The sequence below is a fragment of the Branchiostoma belcheri genome, unplaced genomic scaffold, assembly GCF_001625305.1.
Source record: "Branchiostoma belcheri isolate BF01 breed outbred unplaced genomic scaffold, Haploidv18h27 scaffold8, whole genome shotgun sequence".
NCBI lineage: Eukaryota > Metazoa > Chordata > Leptocardii > Amphioxiformes > Branchiostomatidae > Branchiostoma > Branchiostoma belcheri.
Window position 1 is genome coordinate 485,375 of NW_017804464.1, and position 15,652 is coordinate 501,026.

General features: G+C 43.7%; 4 protein-coding genes across 4 annotated transcripts in view; 3 read left to right on the top strand and 1 right to left on the bottom strand.

Moving 5' to 3' along the window:
- The window catches only part of LOC109486258 (patched domain-containing protein 3-like), a 6,705-nt gene extending 1,199 nt beyond the window's left edge, over window positions 1–5,506 (top strand). Inside the window, exons 2-4 of the mRNA XM_019790007.1 lie at window positions 1,870–2,939; window positions 3,151–3,383; window positions 3,718–5,506. Of these exons, the coding sequence (XP_019645566.1) occupies window positions 1,961–2,939; window positions 3,151–3,383; window positions 3,718–5,358 (2,853 nt within the window). The 5' untranslated portion in view covers window positions 1,870–1,960 and the 3' untranslated portion in view covers window positions 5,359–5,506. The remainder of the gene's footprint in view (window positions 1–1,869; window positions 2,940–3,150; window positions 3,384–3,717) is intronic.
- Window positions 5,507–6,540: 1,034 nt separating this feature from the next.
- LOC109486345 lies at window positions 6,541–10,135 on the bottom strand. Its single transcript, XM_019790172.1, has 4 exons — window positions 9,856–10,135; window positions 8,623–8,754; window positions 7,927–8,068; window positions 6,541–7,121 (listed from the first exon to the last, which is right to left on the bottom strand). Exons 1-4 carry the CDS (start codon window positions 9,891–9,893, stop codon window positions 6,891–6,893), a joined length of 543 nt encoding a protein of 180 aa, XP_019645731.1. The 5' UTR covers window positions 9,894–10,135; the 3' UTR covers window positions 6,541–6,890.
- A 1,151-nt stretch (window positions 10,136–11,286) lies between these two features.
- Window positions 11,287–13,103, top strand: LOC109486302 (G-protein coupled receptor 6-like). The gene has a single exon (XM_019790108.1). The coding sequence runs from the start codon at window positions 11,554–11,556 to the stop codon at window positions 12,865–12,867; it is 1,314 nt and encodes a 437-aa protein (XP_019645667.1). The 5' UTR covers window positions 11,287–11,553; the 3' UTR covers window positions 12,868–13,103.
- Window positions 13,104–13,458: 355 nt separating this feature from the next.
- Window positions 13,459–15,652, top strand: part of LOC109486330 (complement factor H-like) — a 5,397-nt gene continuing 3,203 nt past the window's right edge. Inside the window, exons 1-2 of the mRNA XM_019790150.1 lie at window positions 13,459–13,632; window positions 15,377–15,477. Coding sequence (XP_019645709.1) covers window positions 13,625–13,632; window positions 15,377–15,477 — 109 coding nt within the window. The 5' untranslated portion in view covers window positions 13,459–13,624. The remainder of the gene's footprint in view (window positions 13,633–15,376; window positions 15,478–15,652) is intronic.

The window sequence follows — 15,652 nt, forward strand, 5'->3', positions numbered from 1 at the left end:
AAAAATTACTAGGGGGGAAAGTGTAGGGAATGACATTTTATAGTGATCGTTCGCCGAGGACGGCGAAAAATTACTAGGGGGGAAAGTGTAGGGAATGACATAAGGTGTTTAGATGTTGCATTAGGTAAGCCGTTTCGGACGTTCGAACGGCGACGTTAGCGTCCGTTCGACGTCCGAACGGCTACGTTAGGATCCGTACGTATACGTTAAGATCGACGACGTTCGATCACGTTCTTAGAATAAACGAGAGGTTTTTGAGTTGAAGTCTTTGTGTACGGACGTCTTTTTTGTGTGCTCTGTGTCCTCTTCTTTTCTTGTCTCCTGCTTTACTCTACGCCGTGTACTCGGAGGCGGAAATCCCACGACGATCAACAACGAACCCCTTACACACACACTATATATAGTGCTATGAACTAATCTATGTAACTGTCACCAATCATGATCTTCAATTCGTGGGAAGAGCGTTCACAAGTCTATATACCGTGTGACTTAAATTCAATTTGTTCCGACTTCGAAATGGTGGGAGCCAATTTACTGAATGCGTTTTGTATCGATCCTCCTCTGAAAAACGGACAACCGAATTCGAAAAGTAAGGTGTATAACATTGGCACAGATGCAATAATATAGGACTTCAACACTCAAGCTTTTAATCTTTTATCTTGTGAAACTACACACACACACACACGCACGCACGCACGCACGCACGCACACACCACACCACACCACACTACACTACACCACACCACACCACACCACACCCCAAACAAGCCAACACCTACGTCTGGAAAGACAGGAAGGGAAGGGTCAACCACACTTTTACTGCAAGCCACTGGGGCTACAGAATTAGGGCTCGGCACAATTAACAAGATATAGGTACGTGCACTCCCATGTACTAGGCCCATACATCCCTTCGGTTGTACCAATAAATTCACAAAAATGCTAGATACTTTCCGTTTTAAACATCAAATCATTTACATCTATAGTCAGAATTTTGCAATAACATGAACATGAACAAGGTACTGAAATCTTCTACTACTTTACTACCTGTATTAATAAATTATTCTTCGCTAATACCATCTCTGTGAGATACAGCTGTATTAAAGATGCATTGCGTTCTTAACAAGACGAATGATAATGAAATGGCTCAAACACAAAGGAAGGGCAATTTTGAAGGGCTTTGCTGGTCTCCCGTCTAGTACAATTTATTGCCAATAGATCATGTCATACGTATGTACGGAATAGTAAAGCACATTTTCAAAACAATACTTCAATAGCAAATGTGTTTTAAAATTGATGTTTTGATACCTTTTTTTTAATTATCCGTCACTACCCTGGTCCCATGTACTTGATTGGGCCGCTCAGATTTGAAAGGGGCCAATGACATCCATTATCCACTAATGATATCATAAATTCCAGTGTGCACAACCTCCTTGGCACTATAGGTAGTTATAATGGCCGGCCATAATGGCACTGCATTAACGGCGTTTGCAAAAACTTGACTTTCTTGGTGATTCAGCCATTTTTTTTCGTTTAACGGTCACGTCAAGAGCAATGACGCCAGAACGTCCCCGTTAAAGTACAAGACAACCTGAATTCGTGACTGCAAAAATTTCGTGATCTTTGGCTTTATGATATATATTTTGTATCAGAGCTAAATCCTAGTGCTAACTGCCGTGGGAGAATGGTATAATTTCTATAGAGCCGACAATCGCCCTTCGGCATAACACACCAGCTGTCCATGGTACATTATTTACTACATTGTAGTATATCTTAGCGTGACTTTGTACATGATTGAATGTACTGTTTTTTTTTCGATATTCTATTCTTGTCAATATTTTTGTTTAGTTCTAATTTTTTTGTCTTTTTCAGGATTAGACATACTTCGGTTTTGGAGTGAATGCCGTCGACGATCTGATTGGTTGTCTAGCAACTTACCGTTGAAACCGCAGCGAAACGTGACATGATGATAGCGAGGTGGATCGACGGCAAGTTGCGGCGCATGTTCTACCACGTCGGCAGGGGAGTCGCCCTGTTCCCGGCTCCCTTTATCCTCCTCCCGCTCGTCGCTACGGGCCTTCTCGGCTACTTCGGTCTCACCAAGCTGGTCATCAGCGACGATTTAGAATATCTCTTCACTCCTGAGAACAACCAAGCCATACGAGACCGCGAGGCCTTACGGCAAGTCGAGTTCGATCCCACCGACAACGTCGCCTGGGGATCGACGGCCCGGGTCATCATCCAAGCCGCCGACGGTGGAGACGTCCTCTTCCGTGACGACGTCTTCGCAGAAGTCTTGAGATTCCACAACGTCTTACGAACTTCAAACACATCTTTTGGAGATACGTTTGATGATCTCTGCATCCGGAGCGGTACCGGCAACAGTTCGCGGTGTTTTGTTAGTAACGTTCTGCAGTTGATGTTAGACACAGGCTCCGGTACAAACCTCAAAAACATCGGCCTGACGTACCCTTACTACAACCCTAACGGACTAAACTACAGTCTAGGCCTGTACCTTGGGAGCGAGCTAGGAGGAGTAGAGCTAGTACCGGACGGTAGAACAGTTCTATCCAGTAAAGCCGTACAATTTGTCTACTACCTAAGTACAAAATGGGACGCTTGGACAGACACGTTTCTAAAAGTATGTTCAGAGTTCGAGTCAGATAAAATAACCGTGAACTATAACACGTTTAGATCTCTGAACGACGAACTTCTCGCCCTGCCAACTATGGTGATTCCGTACCTGGCGGCCGCGATAGCGTTGTTGGTCCTGTTCTCTGTGGTGTCGTGTATGATGTCGGACTGGGTCCTGACTAAACCGTGGCTGGCCCTGACAGGCGTGCTGTCCGCGGTCCTCGCGATCGTCTCCTCCGTAGGGCTGGTCCTTCTGACAGGGGAAACCTTCTCAACGCTGGTCGCTGTAGTGCCCTTTCTTCTGATAGGTGAGCGCGCCTTACCTCTTCTTCTCAAAACAAAAGGTCAATGACCTGAACCAGACTGTCTGTTACCATGGTAACTAGTGTTGCGTTACATCTGTGTTGCAATTTGATAGCAGGAGGGATTTAGACTCCTGTCTGACCATATATATTAATGTTTGCATTATGCATTTGCCCTTTCTAGTTTAAAAGGTATTTCTTGTTGCCTTCTCCATAGGAGTGGGAGTGGACGACATGTTCGTCATGATCGCGGCCTGGCGGAAGTGTGACGTAAGACTTCCGGTGCAGGAGCGCATGGGCCATGCCATGTCAGACGCCGCAGCCTCCATCACCATCACGTCCATCACCGACTGCGTGGCGTTCGCCGTCGGCATCATCAGCGTCTTTCCCTCCGTACGCATCTTCTGTATCTACGCTGCCGTGGGCGTCGCCTTTGATTACCTGTACCAGGTGGGCAGATAGAATACTTGTACCAGCAAGGTTTTCCCATGGGTTGACAGGAATTTGGACTGTGTGGGACTGTGGGCATAGATGTGTCAGCAAAATTCCAGACATGCCTGTGGACATTCTATGTCTGTTGAAAACATCCCTGTACAATTCCTAGAATTCTTGCAAACTGCACACAATATTGTACCATTAGGCTCGCCTATGAGGCGTCGCCAAAATGAGCCTTAATTTGGGGGGCATTGATTCGGAAATGTCACTACCATTGATTAGGACATGTCACTGCCATGGAGGTGCGACTAACTCATCTTTATCATTGTATCGTTTTCGTCTTCCGTAGATCACCTTCTTCGCTGCCGTGATGTCGCTGGCCGGCCGGCGGGAGCGAGCCAACCGTCACTGCCTGACCTGCTGCCCCGTCCTGCCCAAATCACAGGCACAGCACAAAAGCGCCGCCTACCGACTCTGCTGTGCAGCAGGCGTGGCAAAACAGGACAACCCAAGCAGCAACAGTCCAGTAGTCAACAAGGACCCTTTGCTGACAACGTTGTTGTATAAGTACCTAGCGCCTATGTTAGTCAAAACACCATCAAAAGCTATCCTCTTTATACTATACGCAGGCTATCTAGGAGTAGCAATTTGGGGTTGCTTTCAAGTAGATATTGGCCTTAAATTTCAAAATCTCGCTGCTGAAAGCTCTTACGTTGTAGCTTTCCACAACCCAGAAGAGGCTTATTTCAAAGACTATGGTCCTAAAATAGACATAGTTATGACCGAACCGCTGGAGTATTGGAAAATAGACGTGCAACAGGCCGTTTTGGATAAACTAAAAGCTTTCGATCAGAGCCAGTATTTCTATGACACATCAGAGACCGCAGAGGTCTGGTTGCGAGACTATCTCCGTTTTCTGAACGAAACGGGGAACGCTGCTGCGGCCACGAACAAAACGGCCTTTTTGCAAATTCTAGTCGACCAGTTCTTGCCTCAGTTTGGCCGTCAGTATTCCGAGTCTATAAAGTTCGCAGACTTCTATGCCAACATCACGGCTTCTCGGTTCTTTGTCATCCCGAATGACGTGAAAACAAAAGAACGGGAGAAAGATATGATGATAGAAGCGCGTAGCATCGTAGAGAAAGGGCCGGTCAAAATGGTCGCTTTCGCAAACGAATTCATCTTTGCAGAACAAGTGGTCTCGATTCTCCCCAGCACGCTCCAGACTGTGGGCATCGCCGCAGCCGCCATGTTCGTGGTGTCGTTCTTGTTCATTCCGCACTGTGTCGCTACTGTCTTCGTCACTTTTGCCCTCGTGTCCATAGACGTGGGGCTTGTGGGATACATGGCTCTGTGGGGTGTCCAACTTGACATCGTTTCCATGACGTCAATCATCATCTGCATCGGTTTTTCTGTAGACTTCTCTGCTCACATCACTTATGCTTACGTCAGTTCACAGGCTATTGCTCCTGTAGAAAAACTAGCTGAAGCTTTCCGTGCCGTCGGTATGCCAATACTTCAGTCTGCCCTCTCCACTATCCTTGGAATGATCGTCCTCGCCTTTTTCCCAGCCTATCTTTTCAAAGCCTTCTTTAAGACCATTTTCCTGGTCATGGCGTTTGGCGCCGCTCACGGACTGGTCATCCTACCGACTCTTTTGACCGTTCTACCCGACTGCAGTCCTGCGCAGAGCGAGACTAAAATTGCAGACCAGCAAAGACAGACGAATACAAACGGCCGCCCCTCGAATAGCCTGTCAACTCATTCGCTCAGCCCGTCTAAAATGGGGAATAGACCGCAACCTGCGAGCGATGTTGTCAAACGCACGACGTCTTTGCCAAGTCTTCAACCGAAACTGGGGAAAGAGAATCCGTACTTTACCCCAGAAATGCGCACGTGGATTAAGTGGGTAAAATCGGACCAGAAGACAGGGATAGATAATCCAGTTATGAACGGTCGGGACACAATAATAGAAGTAACGGAACTTTAGTGTGACTAATTTCAGTGCTATCAATGTTGAAATACGTAAAAATGTACAAATGTTGTATCTTTTGTGAAAAAAAGGAAAAAGAGTCCCAACTTTGAGATTGTCGGCACCCCTTTTGAAGTTGTTGAAAAATGTACAGCTTTTCTTGTTCAGTTTCTCGTGATGTATGTAAATATGTATAATATTAGTGTTTTTATTCTATGTTGACATTAATAAGTTATTGTCAGTCAGAGTCACTCTACCATATTTGACGTCTTTTTTTAGGAATTTTCTGTGTAAATTCTAAATGATTCGTCATGTGGATTTTAAATTACAGTTAATATAAATCGAAATGTAATGTCGATAGATTTTAATACATTATATATTCGAGAGTTTCGACAATAATCGTTTTATCTTACACCTATAATTGTACACGGGGCGACTATATTGAAGAATACGCATGTCATCTGTCAATGATATTTACTACTGTTCTAAACGAGTCTTTTATCAAAAAGGTATTATTCAAGTCTTTATGCAGAAATGTACATGAGAAGATGAGTAGCCTATCTGTGTAAAGTCGGAGTCGCATATTTGTCTGTTATTATTGAAGTGTTGTTGAATTAAGTGCATATCTTAATCAGACAATATAGGGTTGATTACCCTTAAGGGGCATATGGTGCCATAACGCATTGTCGCTTCCGTAACAATCGAATAAACCTCCGAGTGAGCGAAGCGAAAGAACACAACACCTTTGTGCAGAATTACCCTTGAGTCTACTTCCTGATCAACTTGACCTTTACAGAAGCACCCAGCCATCTGAACTATCCACATACCATACATGTCATTTCCAACAGAGGGCGCTTTTGTATTACCTTTCCGACAATAACGCCACTGCAGTTCCTAAACAAGTTCCCAGGGTGCCCAAATCTATACAACTTCCTCTTGGCCCCAAAAAGACTATCTGCCACCAGAAATGACCACAAAACAGATTAGACTGGAAGTTCCTCTGTGGTATAAAGAATAGCCACCAGGATGCACACAAACGACGTGCATTAAGCTTATTTGTAACCCTCGCAAGTTTACCTAATACGCGTACGTGTCTTAGGCTGCAGATTGTAGCTTTGCCGCCAGGGGGCAAAAGATGCACCACAGTTTTATTTACAGCTCGTGACACCGGCATTTTCAAAAGATGATTCTGTATTAAAACATGGCATAAACTGTTGGCTCATAGGTTACTGAGAACAAAGCAAACACACTTTGAACACACACGTACAATTAATGAATGACGCCTAGCGGCTTTGTCGCTAACTCCAGCTTAAAGGCAAGACGATCTTCTGGTATAGACTGTTGGATCAAGGACATTATACAGGTGGTTGTATGAATCAAGGACATCTGACTACTGAAAGAACATTGGCACTTCGGGAGCATATGTACATATAGTTCCATTCCATAGTCTCAAAATGACCTTGATTTTCTACAACTACATGCAAGCCAGTCTCTTGAAGTTCGAAGGCAACAACTTTATCATACAAAATTTGAGTTCAAGATTCCCATCATTATTCTTCTTCTGCCGTCTCATCATCTGTCTTTTCCGGTTCTGGGTCAGGTTGTTTTTCCGGTTCCGGGTCAGATTGTTTCTCCGCTTCTGTCTCGTTGGTAGGAGGCTGTGATGGGGGTTGCTGTGTGACCGGTCTCTGATCACGAGTGTCTGGCCGGAGCACACTGACCAGGTCTCTGATAGCCCTTCTGGACCCCATACTCGTCCCCAGGTACACGTTGCAACATACCTGGAAATAAAAAGTCATATTGTGACCGTTACAAATATAACATTTAAAAAGACACAATACCCTATTTTACATATAAATTGCCCTGACTGTTTAAACACCAAAATCCTACTAAGTCATCAGCTTCCTTAATTTTAGTTTATCCTTCAACCCTACTGCAAGATAAGCAGTATGTAGTTTGCATTCAGCGATATGTTATTACTGTCAAAAGATTTGTTTAACCCTGTTTGACCCTGTGAAGCTACCATACAAAGGGCTAGCTTTCTGGAGGATGTTTGGGCAGCCTTCTCAAAACTAACAATGCTGCCATACACGGATAGCAACAAAAACAAACGTTCTGTACGTGAACCGCAAAGGTTGGACGCCTTTGAACAGTTGGTTCATTGTGATGTCTCAGTTTAGCCTGTTTTGGATCAGCTCTGTCAACCTTTCTTTTCTATTTTGTTTACACGTCGTTACGTCTGCCATTATTTATAGTAACCATATAATGTTTGGACATATATAGGTCTTGCTGGTCGAGGGACTGCCAGATCAGAGTCTTTGCACCTAGCATTTGTCTCAATAAAGAGTATATAAAACTGACGTACGATAACTGTCGCACAACCACTGCCATACAACGTCGATACGTTGCTGTTGTAGGACAGGTGTCGTATGACGTTTTTTCTTCAGTGACCTTCTAGTATCTTGCATTAGCTTCACAGTAGACGTACGGCACAAGCCTACGATAATTTCTTTCACTTTCAAAAAACTTTCCTGATCGGCAGCTACATTAAAAAATGTCCAGAATTTGAACACATATTTTACCGACCTTCATGTTGTCTAGAGTTTTCGGGTCTCCCTGTCGGAGCTTGTCCATCTTCATCCGGTAGAAGTCCTGGGAGGTCCGGATGTAGTCGGAGCGGTAGCGCTTCTGTTGGTCGTCATGGTAAACCTTGTCTTTCAGCTCTTTTCTGTTACGGTAGAAAAGGTAGATATGACTCTATTGTACTACAGAAACAGCCTTATTGTATCCAGAAATGGTGTAGGGTTGGGATCAGGCACGGTTCCGGATAGTCTCTGTGTATCGAAGAACATAGATTTGCCCCCGGGCAAAGTTCTAGATACGCGTGGACTATCCAGGACCGTGCCTGATCATAGTTTTTGTAGTTAAACGAATTAAGGACGACCTTAATTGTAATCTCCAGGCAGATCATACGGTGGCAAGGTAGTATCCATTTGCCAGATGAGTGACGTCCATTGGCTATATTGTGCATTTCTACCACACTAGGCTAAGTACACATCACAACAAAACATGATAAAATAGATACTGTTATCAGATACAATATAAAACTAACTATCTTTAGATGAATTCGACTTCTCCTCGCTTTTCAGTTATAGATAGATAGAGATAAAAGAACAGATATGTTATAAATGATAAGCATGGTTCTGGGTACAACAGCCCTATACATTTGAATAGTCTGGAAGCAGGCTATACAGGACGTGGCGGTCTAAGTGTTGTACCCACCTGAGAGTGGCCACATCAGCCCAGTCTATGATGCCTTTCCTGGTACTGATGGGAGGCTTGCGCAGTTTGACGACAGGGATCTTAGGCAGGTGTGTACTACCCTCCTTCTGTGGCCGCTTGGTCTTCTCCGGCCTGGATAGATAGATAGCCTGGTTAACCACTGCGTATATATATTCTGCACGTTATAAAATAGTACTAGTTTACAAGTCAACAGTTTTAAGTTAACAATGTTAACCCAACTTGTTCTTCCACAACACCACCAAATTTACTTGAAGACTAAGAATATTAATGTAACCTGTATTCGCATATACCTGCACTGGTCCATGTACTCGGTATATGCAAGTCAGTGCATGTAAAATTGGAGCTGTGCAGGTGTTTCTGGTGTCTACCAGCATCTAACCTGCGCTGGTCCATGATACTGGGTTTACATATATGTACATAGGTGTAGAATTTATTTCTGCATTGCTTGCAATTGTTACCACCCATGACATATAAAGCAAGCTAGTAATGGCAATAGTTTCTGAACGGTTCTTAGTGGCGCAGGTAAAAATTGTGTGGGTTGCTGGTATAATTTCCAATGTTAACAGTGCACCAGTGCAGGTCGTACATAGAAAAGGTAATTCAAGCCCTGTACTCTAAAGTATTCTTTCAGACAGCAAGTTTTGATTTAATGCACCCCAGTGTTCTCCACAATGCTTTCGAAATAAAAGTATGACAAGATGCAACTTGCACGTTTGTCTCTTAACACATGTCTCTCTGTTGATAATCTAAATTCATCTCATCGACTACATCTGTTACCTTGTAAAGGAAGACGAGTTATGCACTCTTCTTTGTTTGTTTGTTTATAGTATATATAATAACCTAAGAGAATAAAGGTTGTATGTAGAGTCAAAAAGATAGTGTACGGCATAATGTAAAATTGGTAGAAATATGTATTGGTAGGAATTGCATACATTTTTGGGGCTTGTAGTTGCTAGCACTGACCCAATATTCAACCCACAACTTATGTGCCTAAGCAGCTGTGTTTAAGAACTATTCAGAAGTTTCAAAGCATTCATACATATGTTTACATAGACTAAAACACAGGAAAACACTTGCGGTGGTACTCTTTGAGATCTAAAGCTAGCACGCATGGCCTGGTTTTCTCTCCAATATATACAGTCTGTTTTAAAAGCTACAGTTTAGGTTAACGCTAACGGTTTAGAAGGAAAACAAAATGTTGTTTGTACTCACTCTCTCAGGTAATCCACGTAGACCTTTGGGAGCGGCATATTGTCGGGAACGCTCCCGGCTAGGGCCACTGTACCCTCCGTCGCTAGGCCAGGAGACAATCGTACAATAAAACACCGTTCTAGAACAGCCCGGAGGACGTTCTATACGTTCTGTATTTACTGCAGACAAACGTTCTGTTCGAACGGTGTTCTAGAATCGGGGCTGCACTCCACTGGCGCGTCCGTATGTTTACAGTACCAGCCCCGTTACTATCCTCTTCGTTCCGCCTCGTGTTCTCACGTATAAAACAGGTCAGGCCAGTCTATTCTTCACTCCGGGTTCTCTCTGTAGTTTTGTCGTGTCAAGTTTTGTTTTGACTAGGCGATCGATTGCGGAGGATTGTATTGTGTTACTGGGTCGACGCGCTCGAGTTGCAGTCGATGTATAAAACAACGCTTGGATGGGTAACCTCATTATACAACACAATGTGCCTCACCAACCATTTAGCGTACTCTTTACAACAGTTAACGTGTTTGGTGCTAATACCTTTCGTCTTTCACACAAGCACATACATTTAGAAAGTTCTCCTCGTAAGATTTCTGGATGCATGTATGGTCCCATCTACTTTTGAAATAGACATTGTGTCTATTGCGCATTCCGTTATCATGATCTTAAAATTTGGTTGCTATCTTAATTTAAGGCATTTCTGGATGTAGTAAGTTATTTGTAAATATACCATGCTCGCGACTTTTAGGTACAAACTTTATATATAATTCAGCTGTGAGGCTGAGAAGGCTTTTGATTTCTCAATAAACAATAAACTTTGAAAGATACAGGTAACATAGGTGCTAATCTATATCATATCTTGATGCTTACAATTTCTCACATAGTTTGGTTATAAAAAAAGTAGTCCAGCTCTTGAATAAGAAACTCGTATCACTTACAGATAGGTAGAGACTTTGCGGGAGTTTGTGCCAGTGTGTTAAACGACACACATTTCCAACATTAATTTCCCCTTCACAGATTAGACATCACATTACCACGACCGTACATCTACATGTATAAGTTACCAGGCATCCAGTTGATTTCGCCCACATTGTCAACCATGTACATTTGCCATTCCAGACCCGCATACTGACAATATGATAATCCAATAGGGTGCAGTACGCATAAAAACGCTAGATGGCGCTTCCATTCATGGCGGTATCGGATAAGGAGACCTGAGTACTGCCACTAAAGAATTGCGTCTGACCAAGGACGTTATTTCATTGGTCTCATCAATTTGAAACTGCTTTGCCGTTTATAGCGGTGATTACGATAATCTGACACCGTGAGATCTGGTCTTACATTAATTTCCCCCCGGGAACAACTCCAAGACGTACAAAATCTGGCAGTCTGCATTTATGTAAATTAACCAGTAGAACCACCATTTGGAGTATTACAAGACACAAGCGCGTTGTTGGAAAACTACATCGAAAGACTTTCCTCCGTTCCTCTTCTTATGTGTGCTGGTAGTTGCTGGCAGCCTTGTTGACAAGCAGAAACATGTAAGCAAGTCAATTGTCTTATTGCCATAAAATCTTTGCAGTCAATAACTGTGTATGAGCGATAGCTATATAGTGACACAGGGATTTTCCTCAACTCAAGTCGACACCGCTCTGCTAAAATCCGTGACACCGTCTTGGCTTCCAGACAGAGATCCCTCACAACATCAACGAAATGACGAACTTCATGGGAAGCTACACTGGAGAAATTCTAGTGATTGTCATGCTCATCAAAATTCATTATATTGGAATAATCTTGGCTTCTGCACCGGACATGACGTTAAATGTCACAAATCAGGAGAGTAACAACACAAGATTGTCTCCCAACTCAACCGGGATTGACTTGCAAGACTTGGGCATATTCACAGCTACAAACAGTTCTGAGACAGGAGAAAACATCACCGGATTAAACGTTCCCAGATGCCCGCAAAACGAGTCTACAGTTGCCGAGTTCCCTTTTGAAGAGTACGTTTCTGTCTCTGTAGCTGCGATCAGCGCGACTGTATGTCTGGGCGTCTGGGCTGTTGTTGCGAACGGCCTCCCGCTAGTGGCCATCATCAAACACGAACAGCTCAACGCGCCAGTCTACATCCTCATGGCAAACCTGGCTGCGAGCGATGTAACCACCGGCATAGCCTTCGTCTTGGTGGGAAGCTCGGTGCTATACTACTACCTCACGGGGATCGTTGTTTCTTTTACAATCTCACGACTCTTCCTCTCAACGCTCCTGCTTTCCGCGATGTCTTCTGCCTACAGTCTGATGGCTCTCACGGTGGAACGTTACTGGTTTATCGTCCACGGGATGACCTACGTCAACAATGTGGACAACTTCAAGTGTAAGGTCGTTGCTGTAGTCGTGTGGGTTTGGTCCCTGTTGCTGGCGATGCTGCCCAACTTCGGGTTTCAGTGCGAGTCGTGTGTTGTCGTAGGCGTAGACGAACCGTGTCTTCCGTTAGGCGGGGGTTTGTCGTACGACTACGTGGTTGTGATTCTCATCTTTGTTTTCATCCCGATGGCCGCGATTGTACTCTTCAACGTGGAGATCCTGCGGTGTCTGTGGAGGCATGTTAACGCCATCGCCGCGCAGGAAGCCACCGTGGGCGCCCAGTCCAGCACCAGCCGGAGATCTGCCTTCACTGTCGTCCTCATCACCGCCGTCTTCCTGGTGGGATGGATGCCGATTTTCGTCAGAATGGCCATGTTTACGCAAGACGTAGCTCTACTGCATCATACCCAAGTTTTCGTCATCCTGAACTCCGCTATTAACCCTATGATCTACGCATTTCGCCTGCGGGAGGTACGGCGTGGCGTGGTCAGGCTCTTCGTGAACAGCTCTGGTGGCGGGAATGTCATCCAACCAACTAGTCTACGAACCAGTCAACAGATCAGGCAGCCAACCAACCAACCGAATAACAAACCAGTCAACCATCCAACTAACCAGACAACAGACCAGACAACAGATCAGCCAGATAGCCAACCATCCAAATAGCCAACCACCCAGAAAATCAACCAACCAAGCAGCCATCTAACTGAACAATAGACCCGTCAGCTAACCAGCGAAAATGAACTTTATTGCATGTTTAACGCCACACAAGGGCCAACTGCACTGGGTTAGATAACTGAGGTATAAGGGTAAGAGAAAGAGGTCCTGCATTTACTATTTTATCTCTATATCTACAATGTCTCTTCTCACTTCTTATATATATACCAAAGGCGCGCAGATGTACTCTGAAAGAAATATACAGACAAATTAGTTTTTCAATAATATCGTATTTTCTAGATGACATGATCTTGATATGCTTGAACAACTCCCCTTTTGTTAAATGTGTACTTAGTATATTTCTGTTCTAATTGTAGGCTATAGGGAACTAATAAAACATTTCAGTATGCCCAGGTTTGCGATGGTCCAAATACTTGCGTGATAGTTGGTGATACACTACAGGAAGAATATTGTGGAATGTACACTAATGTTTATTCGAATTAAACAGACTTAATGCACTCTGTGCATTAGTCTCCACCAAACACATTGGTTACAACAACAATGATGACCCTCAATGAACCTCAAGAGTTGTTTAACATTCGCCTCACGCAAGGAAGAGGGCACCCATCGTTATAAACCTGTTTTACAAGAATGGGGTACATTTGCATGTGACGTAACGCCATGATCAAAGGACGGAGACAGTACTGCCAGGCACGGGACAGATCTGACCGCCTGCGACTTCAAACACTCGTCCGAAGACTTCGTCATGATACGGTAAGTGAAAAACCTTACGTTTCATGAATTGTAAATTGTGTATGTGTGTTTTTTATTTGTCTTTGTCGTTTGGGTGGGGATTTGAAGGATTTCAACGGCAATATATGTTAGAGACTGCACGTACACTGTTCGAAATGTACGACTTAAGTTTATATCAACTACAATGTACTAGTATACAGAAATGATCCTGACTCACCGATTCTTTGATAAGGTAGCGAATTACTCATTTTCTCAATATTAATACTAGACAACTGAATTACCATGGGAGATTCTGGTTTATAGTTTCACGCGAAAGAAATAATATTTGGCTACAATACAGCTGTATAATGCGCTGTAAGACACAAGGAAACGATTTGTCGTCCAAAAGAGCATATTATTTCTGCACGAATGTGCACTGACGAATCGGGGACTACAGAACACAGTCTTACTGTGTTCTGTAGTCTCCTCTCAGAATGTAGGATGAACTTCTCTAGTTTATCGGTCTTAGCAGGCTTCTTTATAGAAGCTACATTTGTTTCCAGTCCGATACGCCGCATGACACAGCATATTTTGTACGTACGGAGTGAATATCGACACAACAAACCTTTAAAGTCGTAAAGAGACACGGCTTCCCAAGTACAGTACTACCTGAATTGAACGAACTTCATGTAAAAAATGTACAAACACAAAGATCCATGTGAACATGGGAACTATGGATAACCATCGACCGGTAGGACGTCCCGCCCTGCCAGGGCGTTATTTGCAGGCAACCTTGATTATTTTGAGGGTCAATGCACATTAGTGATGTCTTGATTTTTGTTGACGTAAAACTACATGTCATATTTAGAGAGAAACTTACACCAAAAAGCAGTAGCTGTCGACAATGAGTTAATTTCTTCCTTTATCCTTGTCCTTTTCCAAGTTGTGCTAGTACTCTGAGAGACATGATGTCTGCGTGTTAGGTGCTATCGCTACTGATATGTGGCGCACCTTGAATTCAGATAATAACCTCAACACAGTACCGCACACACGATAGTGGATGGACAAGTTCCAACCACAGAAAAACGCTTGGGGCAGTAGCACCCGTCTAGTCTCCACCAGACTTCTTTTGCGGGGTGAATAAATCGTAGAAATCGGCCTAAAAGAGAAGCTCCAGCTGTGGCGGGGAGCTAGAGCTTCTCTGGTCGGCTACCTTCTCTGGCCAATTAATACCCTTTTTAGGCCGATTTCTACGATTTATTCACCCCGCAAAAGAAGTCTGGTGGAGACTAGCACCCGTCACTGTTCTTTACAAAGTGGCCATTGTTGTTGTTTTTTCGGCCGATTCCTCCAGCTGGTTTAAAACATAAAAACAAAATGCCTTCTACACAAATTCAAAACTAAACATAATTTCTAACCGATTGTACCAAGCATATACACAATTCCCAGGCTAACGGACGAGCCTAATATAAGTCGTCACAGGGGTAGGTACGTATGTGTGACTGCACAAGAGGGTGCTGTCACACCCCTGTGCAGACTTTTGGAATCTCCCAATGCCTTCTTAGAATCTCCTGTTATTACCTAGACACGATTTTACATGGAAGAGACGTTTGGACTAATCGGAGTGAAGATAATTCAAACATATCTATAAAATATAACTGTTTACAGTTATAAAAGAATTTCACAACACTTCAAACATACCTTTCTTAAGCCAAAAGTTGTCACAGTGCAAAACAGACATTGCTTACCAACTGAATGTTTGTAACGCGTCTCTCTACTGCTGTAGTTTGCAGGTGCAGCTGGCCTTGGTGCTGATCGCCGCCCTGGTCCTGCAGTCGGAGGCCTGGCTTTGGTGGTCAAGAAGAAGCAGTCGGCGTACATCTACCTGTACGTACACAAACACAGACGCCACGTACTTCTTACAAATATGGTATCACCTCCATAAAAATGGATATATTGTTTTGTGTGTTTTGTGTGTGTTTTTGTGTGTGTGTGTGTGTGTGTGTGTGTGTGTGAGTGCTTGTTTGTTTGTTTGTTTGTTTGTTTGTTTGTTTGTTTGTTT

Bases quoted from the DNA above. Each gene is read 5' to 3' on its own strand.
- LOC109486345 (XM_019790172.1), bottom strand. From the start codon at position 9,893: ATGCCGCTCCCAAAGGTCTACGTGGATTACCTGAGAGA. The intron at 8,755-9,855 runs GTGAGTACAAAC...CTATCTATCCAG, and splicing joins TACGTGGATTACCTGAGAGA to GCCGGAGAAGACCAAGCGGC. The intron at 8,069-8,622 runs GTGGGTACAACA...CTACCGTAACAG, and splicing joins GCTGATGTGGCCACTCTCAG to AAAAGAGCTGAAAGACAAGG.
- LOC109486302 (XM_019790108.1), top strand. From the start codon at position 11,554: ATGACGAACTTCATGGGAAGCTACACTGGAGAAATTCTAGTGATTGTC.